A 10201-nucleotide genomic window follows, 5' to 3' on the forward strand; every position below is an offset into this window, starting at 1 on the left:
TTATTGAATAACAACTGACAATTGCAGTTAAGGCTTATATGATGGCCAGGGATGAACTTAATTTCTGTGGAACCTAAATATCTTTCTTTCAGTATCATGATTTGATATCATATGTGATGTCTCTGACCTGTTCTTCTATACACTTCTATGGGTATTTTTCTATCTGTTTATAAAACAGGATACTTCAGGCTGCTGTGTTTTGGTTTCACTGAACAAAGCACCATAATTTAGTTAGAATGTGAATGTTGTTTTGATTTTGTACCTCTCGATAACATTTGCCTACTCCATTGTAATGAAGCTGAAGTATGAGAGAGAGAGAGACACACACACATCCTTTTATTTAACTATTATCAGTTTCATGGTGTGTTTGTAGATGAAATAAAACCTTGGTAACAATTTTTTTTATCACAGTCATTCTTCTGGAATGTGGTATCAAGAAATCTGAATGCTGTTACTTCCAAAAAAAAATTATGTCACTCCTAAAGTACCATATAAATTCAGGTTACTTCGAGTTCATATACAAACCATAATCGATAAGCAGGGCTGAGAATGGGAGAACTCTCTATTTTTATACTTGTCTAAGTATATTTGAAGAAAGAGCCATAAATAATTATCAATTACAACTAAAACATAAGAAGGGATAGAATGATGATGTTTTCTTGATATGGAGTTAGGGTGAGACCATCCATCAAGAGTTCTGAAATCAACTAAACAACCAACATCCAAAAAAATCAAGTTTATTGCAGAGATGGAACCCAATGGTTCACTTCTCATTGCAAATGTCAGATTTTCGTCATCTTCAGACAGCATAAAAATTACAATATACAGAAAACCTCAACCTACAGTAACAAACATTTACATTCTCATCATTATTGACCTCAAAAGCTAGGCATCATAATGGCATTGAGAGACTGAGACCACCAGACCATTAATGATAATGAAGGATTAGCCAAAAAACTCAAATAGCTTGCTGCTACATTCCAGAATGATAAAAGAACTATTATCAAAATTTTTCCTCATTAACAAACACATTACAACCAAGTTGGTGAAAGATTTCCAGAATTACAAAATCACACAATTAAATTAAACTACAATCCTTCCTTCAACCCATGAAATCAAAGCACAGTAGCCTGAAGAACCATCTTTGGTGTGATTACAATGTCCCATATTTCAGACAAACAGAAAAATCCACAAAACATACAGAAAACATGCTGGAGACATCGCACATGAATCAGCTCTATCTAGTAACATGCTATCTTCTGCAGATCCAAACAATAACAAGGTTTTTAGATGCAAAGTAAAGTGACATGCATCAAAAATCATAGACCATTGCGATCATTAGATTGACAGAAAGATATCAGAAATCCGTTAATGTCCCATATCATAGACAAACAGAAAAAATTCTTAGAATGCCAAAGAACATGTTAGAGACATCACATATGCAAAATTCAGTCACATGTTATCTTCTGCAGATCCAAACAGTAACAAGATCTATAAGATGCAAAGTAATGTGAGATACATTATGGATCTTAGACCAATGTTATCATGAGGATGAAAGAAAGATATCAGAATTCATAGAAATTATGCTCAATCCTAGCCATCCGAATATCATCCTTAACTACACCTCATCTGACAGTTATTCTAATATTTGCAATTCAATTCAATATACACATACCAGCCACTGAATTTGAAACCTTTATCCAGATGTATGTAAACGTCACCTTACGCAGCATATATGCAAACTACCCAGTCGAGCGCATCGCCACGTGCTCTAGGCAACTATTTAGGAATGTTGCTGGTCTGTAATCACCAATAGATTAATTGATGATTAATACAATGAGAAAAAAAAAAAGGACCTTTCAGAGTTCAATAAAGGGCTTATTCTGAGTACCCTGGAACCATGATTTTGAAAACAGCAGAGCTGACTGGTTTTGGCAAAAGATGAGATATCCCAGGTGTTTAATCAGTGGAAAAATTATCCACATTGCTTGTCTAAGTGTTAAGACAGTTAGGAACAAGATCACTGTCATCTGAGAAGGCTTATATGGAACAAACAGAACTTCATATGTGCAGCAACTGACCGAAATATTTAATGAAGGCTGTTCCTGATCTACATCTCACAAAACTGTGTGCAAGGAATTGAAGATTGGTACTGGCAGTTACATGCCTATACAGAAACCACTGATTTATGCAAAATATCCTGCAGTGGTGCAGAATATTCTGCAGTGCTGTAATTCAGGCTAAAGGAAGTCCAACATGGTATTAAATAAAAGTTTTGTGTGTGTGTGTGTGCACGCGCACCCCCTTCTTTAGCCTGAATTATTCTTCTTTACATAAGCAAAGTGGATATTAGGTCAAGCATGATTTCAAAGCCGAATGTAGAAATTATTCAAGTTTTGTAAGTTGACCAGAGTGCTTGTGGGAATTCATTCCTTGGCATCCCTGAGTTGCCTTAGTGTTGACTACTTAAAAGACATAGGTGCTGCCCAAGCATCTATATATTTGCCTTTTATTAGTCCATTTTAATAAGGTTTAACTGGCCTGCAGCCATTTCAAACTGGTTGGTTCTATTTAAAGATCAAGCAGAAACTTTAAAAAAGCAAAACTCTCGTTCAGCACTAAGGAACTTGAAATGTCAGAGAAATGTATTTTTCATAAGCAAACTTTCATTCACTTATGCAGTGCTTATGTCTTTTAAGTAGTCCACACTAAGGCAACTCGGGGATGCCGAGGAATGTATTCCTGCAAGCTCTCTGGTCAACTTACAAGACTTTCATAGTTTCTACATTTGGCTATGAAATAATGCTGGATCTAATATCCACTTTGCTTATGTAATTTTGCATTGCCAAACTGAAGCCTTTTGGCTCTTAATGTTAGTAATTATCCTTCTTTATATATATAGCAAATTTATATGTAGAAAGCTTTGAGAAAAAAGCAATCAATTCCTTTTCATTAAAACTAAAATTATGGTAGGATGATGTTTTCTTAATTTGAAGTCATGGACCACATTCTTTAAAGGAGTTCCTGAACTATCTCAACAATCAACACCCAACAATACAATTTACCTTGGAATTAGAAGTTAACAGTTCTCTCCAGTTCCTGGATGTCAAACTCACTCACGTGTCAGAAAAACTGAAGATCCCTATTTATAGAAAAACCCCACACACCAGCAGGTAACTTCATGTGCAATCTCATCATTATCCGACCCAAAAGCTTGGCATCATTTCTACATTGGGTAAATGTACTCACTCATCCTCATTGAAGAAGAGATCACCAAAGAACTACAGTTTCTACTTACAAACTTGAAGAAAAACAGCAGTCACTTTTCATAAACTACTTTTTAATCCACCTGCCCATCATACTTAAGATAGTACTGATGCAAAAGGCTTTATATCTCTACCTATATATATATATATATATATATATATATATAACAATGGAACATTGTGCCCTTCAGTTGGAAAGACCTGGATTCCATTCTCGTCATTACGTTGATTCCTTATAGGGCTTTTTCAACTGAAGGTGAATTAGCTGATCTCATACAGTAGTAGCAGGGTTTTTTCCTCCCGGAAACTTGGATGTTTTATCCCACGTACATACAAATCGGCCTTCAGAACACATGCAGTTTACAGACAAAAAATACTGTTGTTGGTGATGATGAGTGTAGATGCCGTTGATGATAGTAGTGTGATAGCAGAAGAATTAAATAGTAGTGGAGAGGGTGAAATGTATTTAGCAAAGTAGAGTAAAGTGTCCTCCCACAAGGAGTCCTTGGACTCCATGAACGTGTCATGTAATAGTAATAATAATAATAATATATATATATATATATATATACATATGGTTTTATATCTTTTATATATATATATATACTCCTTTAGCGTGAATTACAGCACATATGCGGTTTGACATACTAAAAAATTCCACATTATGTGTTGGATTGCATCTACTATATATATATATATATATACAGATATATATACACACACATACTAGGCATTCACCAGACAGTGTTTTTTAACTAGCTCGGATTTGATAGAGGAGGACTTTTCTCCTGGATCTGTTTTTCTAATAGTCCTGTACATTCTCAATGGGGTTCAGATTTGTGGTGGCCAGAAAAGATGGTGGAAGTCGCTGTCATGCTTGCTGAACTGCTGCTGAATAATTCTTGGATTGATAGTAGTATTGTTGTCCATGAAACATATGGATAAAAAGTCAACACTACAGGATGGACTTGATCAGCAACAGTGTTCAGATATTCCTTGGAGGACACCTGACATTCCAGCAATACAAAGGGACATGTTCCAAGAGAACATGCCCCACACCGTGACACCGCCTCCAAGGCCTTGAGTTGTGTTTACAAGGCAAGCTGGGTTCATGAAGAAACTCTTTGCTTACCATCGGTACAGAACAAGGTGTACCATGACTTGTCAGGCCACATCACTTTTTTTCCAGTCTTCCACTGTCCAGTCACGGTGTTGCTGACACCAACATAAACAAACTTTCCAGTTCTTTGCAGAAATCAGTGGTTTCTGTATAGGAGCATGCAACTGCCAATACCAAACCTCTTCAATTCCCTGTACATAGTTTGGTAACACGGGTTGGGAACAGACTTTATTAAATACTTTGGTCAATTGCTGCATGTTCTGTTTATCCACACAAGCCTTCTCAGATAATGGCAATCTCATCCCAGACAGATCATCTTATGACCAGTTACATCTCTCATCTCTTACATAAGCAATGTGGGTTATTTTTCCACTGATTAAACACCTGGAATATCTCACATTTAAAAACCATTCATTTATTCAAACGCATATATTATTCATATACACTTCCAATATCATCATCTGAAATCATTTACCTCACTAACACCAACAATGTATGGACCAATGATTCAATTAAGGCCATAAACTCCCCCTTTATTTCTAAATACACATGGCATTTTTATATAAACATAACTTGACCTTGAATTGCTCTCTGAATGCTATGTGTTCTCACTGTTTTCTGCCACCATTTTTTAAACAAAACATTTAGAACAGCAACCTTCAACTTAGCTACAGAAACACCCAAACTCTGATTCAGATACATATATGGTACAGTATATTATCTAAATCGCTACATTAATGTTGAATAATTATGCGTTTTACCAGTGTAGTTGCTTATTATTCATGACAGAAAGAGAATATTATAATTCTAGTATTCTTAGATGTCTTTCAATCCAATAAAATCCATCAGAAGATTTATCTTTTTAGTACATAGAAAACCCACAATAATGATAGGCAGACAACTTCAAGCAGTCTCATCATAATCTTAAGAACTTTGACTAACAGAAATAACTTTATGTGCTTTACTGATAATCCTTAAAAAAATGAAAAGGACACTCAGAAAACTTTCATTTGTGATGGATATAAGTTAAGCTCCATTAAAATGATAACTGAGACTCTCAAAATTGACTAAATTGCAATATCTGAAGAAAGAGAATAGAAAGTTTCAATGTTATCTGGTCTGGTATGGATGCTTGGATAATGATTATCATTCATATTGATTATTATTTATGAATTTAGGGACACAAAACACACAGGTTGAAAAGATTATTTTACTGATTAATAATAACTTTACATTTTGACCCCTGTATTCATATTGATGTTTACTACAGAAAATACAGGTGATAATAATTACCTAAATTTATTTAGTTGATTAAATTATTATGCCAATATTTTGCTGTGATCACCAAGGCATTTTCATGGGCACAAAGAAATCTAGTAAGCACATGCATGCAGGCACAACAAACAAATGCAGGTTGGTTTCTCAATGAGTGAGACCTCCCCCATCACAATTAAGTCTGTTGATTCCAAACACATTTGACATTATTATTATTATTATGAGTTTTAACACTAAAAGAAAGAATTAAATTACACCATTTAATATTAAAAGAAAAAATTAAATTACACCATTTAATAATAAAAGAAAGAAGTAATATAACAGCTGTTTATTCATTTTAAACATACAGATAGGCTTAGGTCTGGGAATTATTCATGTTGAGTATTTAATAGCATAAACTCATCCACTACAAAGACAAAATAATTAACCTGCCAGTATTTTGCCAGATTTCAAATCAGCCTCCTTGATGTACTAAAAATACTTGTCACAGAACTCAAGGCATTAATAATCAAGTAATAGAAACAAATCAAACCTGACAAAAGAACTACAATCTTATCATGGAACTAACCATTTCCCAAATTTTTGGGAAATAAATGCAACAATACTTAATGAAGTTTGGGAGGAGTGCTTCATTGCTGATGCAGATCCCAAAAATAGTCTCTTAGATTGTGACAGCTTCTATGTAGTACGGCACTTTTCTTGCATTTAATCTTTTGTGATGCACTCACTATTCAACAAGTGATATAACCATCTTTTTTTTTTTTAAAGTAATTCTAGATAGTTTATTTAGAGAGATATTTATATTTTTTTTATTCTTTTTTTTCCACCTAAAGACAATCACAGACATTCATGCACAAGCAGGATCCCACAGCTTGTTAGTTGGACAGCAGTTACAATAATCATTCAGCCAAGAAGGCTGGTAAACCAGTTAAAACTTGCAATAATAATAGTATTTATTTATGTTCAGTAAGAAAATGAATACACTTAATCAAGAATCAAAAATTACTAGGACAGAGGGAAAAGGAGATGGCCTCTGATAGATTGCTGTAGCAAGAAGGATCATCTCACAGAATAAATAAAAGTTGTACAGCAGCTTATAAGTTTGTAAATAGGCTGTTATGCATAGATACAAATTCCAGAATCTTCCAAAGTTTTAGGCTTCTAAAACTTTGGAAGAGACAGGGATTTGGAGATCATAATCAAGGTTCAATTCAAAGTTGAGAGATAATTTTTATAATTTTATACTTTTAAACATATCAGAAAAAAAATGCATGTGTGTGTCACTGTGAAGGGAGAGATATATTCTTTGTTTTGTGTTGGAAATGCAAAGATGAATTCAACTTGCCATAAATAAGACCTCCAAAGGAATGGCCACATAAATTGCCTACAGAGGCTCAGATTTTCCAATATGCCTCTAGATAGAATTTTTTTTTTTTTTTTTTAAAGGATAAAAAAAATGAGCAGTGAATGCCAAATGTGGGCAGCAAAACCAGTCTTTATATAATGGCTCTTTGCCAAATTTTCTATACTAGTAAAGTTGTCAAAACGCCACACAGCATGAATGGCCATATGTATTAGAATATAAAGTGATACTCGCAGAGTTTAAATTTATCTCACAGCATACGTAAAGCAAATATTCCAGTATATACAGAAAATAAATCTTAAACTATACAAGTACTTATGGCATGATTAAGTAGATACATATCATCTGTAAGCATAATATTAAGGAAATAGTCTAAGAATCTACATTTAAGCACCTGTTCATACACGCACAGGTAAATATAAAAATAAATAAAGTACACAGAGTAGTAAATATTAACAATAAACAGGCTAGGAATATTTAGAAGAAATTTTCAAAAAAATTTTTTTGAAACTAAGTGGTAACCACTAGTATCCTCCTCCTCATAGATTAAGAACTGCCATATCAAATTCTGGTACCTGTCGGTCGGCCACTCTCCAATCCAAAAATATATTTTCCGAACCCATCCCTTTCAGTTTGTATGACAACCTCCAATATGGAATCTTCTCAAATGCATTGGCAAAACCGTATCTAGTATATTCATTCCCCTCATCCAACTCCGAAATATACGTGAATATTATAAGTTATAATAATTATACGCGTGCATAAAATCACACGACAAGGCAGGAACACTAAAACAAAAAGGCCTCAAACAAAGAGCTGTTTTTTTTTCTTTTTTTTCGAGAGAAAATTATAATATAGGAAGCGGCCTTCGCTGTATGCTACATATCTGCAATTGAATATCCAAATTTATACTAAATAAAAGGTCATGTTAATTGTTCATATGTATGTTGCATATACAGATTTTTATCATTTTAAATTTTATATATATGTGTGTGTAGAATTATAAACGTAGTTCATAGCGTTACACCTTGAAATACTTCCATAAATAGTTTTCGTGCATGTTTACCTTAATCATGTTTTTAACTCCTCAAAACTTTATTTGGAACTTGATATGTTATGTACGTATTTAAATAAACACATAACTATTCCTGAAACTCACAAATTATATATTATATGTACTTTTAGGACTTTTTTCTAAGTTGTCACCCCAAAGTGATTCGTTTTCTTTTAGGGTGAATTATTACGTTAAAATGGTTCCAGCAACGAATTCAAATATTTCTGAAGGATATCAATCTTAAGGTTATAGGAGTACGACAGTATGCGGGGATCAAAATTAAACGCACGTGCTAAGATTATATACCGAGTGGTCACGTGTTATCAAAAGAATACTAGTATTTTTATAAGATTATATACCGAGTAGTCACGTGTTATCAAAAGAATACTAGTATTTTTATAAGATTATATACCGAGTAGTCACGTGTTATTAAAAGAATACGTAATTTTTATTTTTAAAAAACGTACGATAACATGGACTGGTTTATAAATGTCTCATGCAAGGAATATTATTATTATTATTATTACGTGACACTTCCATATTCAGTCAAACGAACAGTAAATGCTAACATTTTATCTTGTTTTGGGGAGAATCTGAGTTATCACGGAGAAAAACACGTGGACAAATGCGTACAGATATAGATCTAGAACCGAAACCTCAGTCTTGATAGAGACAAAAGTTGTACGCATCATTACGAAGTCCTTGTTCGATAATCATTCATAATATATAACCCTAACATCGACCGTCCCGTTTCGTGAGAGTAGCTTAGTTTTCTCCTACATCTGGGTGCGACCCCGGCTGTAATACTATTTCCTACGTAACGACAGTGCAATCCACGTTCAGAGGTTGATAATAAATGTGGAAATCTAAAATTACAGTATGTGAATATTGCTTTCTTTTCTTGCATGTGCATACGAGAACGTTCACTTACCTAGGAAGACAACTTCCATTATACATGTGATCCGTCACACAGTGTCCACACAACAAATTATACTTTCTACCATGTGTGGATACCAAAGATGCCGAGGTTTACAATTACGACTAGTCGCCACTCAAAGCAGGCACGCTATCCCACAGTGCCGTTCGGCGTTAAGTGTCCCGTTCTCACTTGTTGACCAAGGTTTTCAAAGGTAATAACATATATATATACATCTATTCATCACAGAGTTCTTTTCATTTTCATTAATGAATGCAACTGCATTGTGTCTACATTAAATATAATCTTTTGAATTATCCACAGAAATTACTCTTGACTTAAAATTCAAGCGATTGTGATGATTCTGACGATTGCTCCGTTCTGAAAATATCTACTTAAAAAAAAGTTTACTCAATTCCATTTCTCCAACTTTATGAATGTACTACACGCGTGCAGCTTAAAAATCAGGATAGCGTTAACTCCTAATAATAAAATAAATAAACAAAACTTAGAGTATATTTTTTAAATATTCGTAAAACGTTAATGTCTTTTAGTTTAATTTGTCCTGTAAGACTGCTGAACAGCAGCTGTCAGGTGGCAAAGACTCATTATCGTCAGCTCTATTATCTGTGAAAACATTACCAGATTGGGTGGATTTACAGCAGAAGAGATTAAGGACGATAAAGCCGGCATATTATGTCTGCTAACGGTATATGAGGAAGGGGGGGGGGAACTCTGCTACCATGGTATGAGACCGGTTCAGGTTGAAAATCCTTTATAAAGGCTCTCCATTGACGGGGATTCGAACCAAGCTCTGTCCAACTGAAAGACAAATGTACGGCATCTACGCTACTGCACTATGGAGGCGGAGTAAAAAATCCGTCCAATTAATCAGGTAATCTAGTTATAACACTGATAAATTTAGTATTCTGTATTTTAAGTGTTATTTTTTTACCTTAATCTAATGTCATACATGATGATCATGTTCTTTATAACAAGATTTATTTATCTCGTGCGTCACTTCCGAAAGTTATGTATAGATAGTTATGTGAACTGATATTGAAAAAATAAAAAATCCTATATTCAGTGTCCCCCTCTGAAATACAGTAATGCCCAAATATAAATCATGTTCTTAAAAGTATTTCGTTCTTAGCATTTCCTCACATAATATTATCCTCGCTATGTTGCTTAAACTATTTAATAAAAA

At 34.0% G+C, this 10201-nt stretch overlaps 1 protein-coding gene across 1 annotated transcript in view; it reads right to left on the bottom strand.

The window, feature by feature from the left end:
* The window catches only part of Dys (Dystrophin), a 923162-nt gene extending 913961 nt beyond the window's left edge, over positions 1-9201 (bottom strand). Inside the window, exon 1 of the mRNA XM_090409612.1 lies at positions 9010-9201. Coding sequence (XP_090265738.1) covers positions 9010-9028 — 19 coding nt within the window. The 5' untranslated portion in view covers positions 9029-9201. The remainder of the gene's footprint in view (positions 1-9009) is intronic.
* Between the last annotated feature and the right edge of the window lie 1000 nt (positions 9202-10201).

This window comes from Typopeltis vanoorti, chromosome 19, assembly GCF_054136105.1.
Source record: "Typopeltis vanoorti isolate ZY-2024b chromosome 19, IOZ_Tvanoo_1.0, whole genome shotgun sequence".
Taxonomy (NCBI): domain Eukaryota; kingdom Metazoa; phylum Arthropoda; class Arachnida; order Uropygi; family Thelyphonidae; genus Typopeltis; species Typopeltis vanoorti.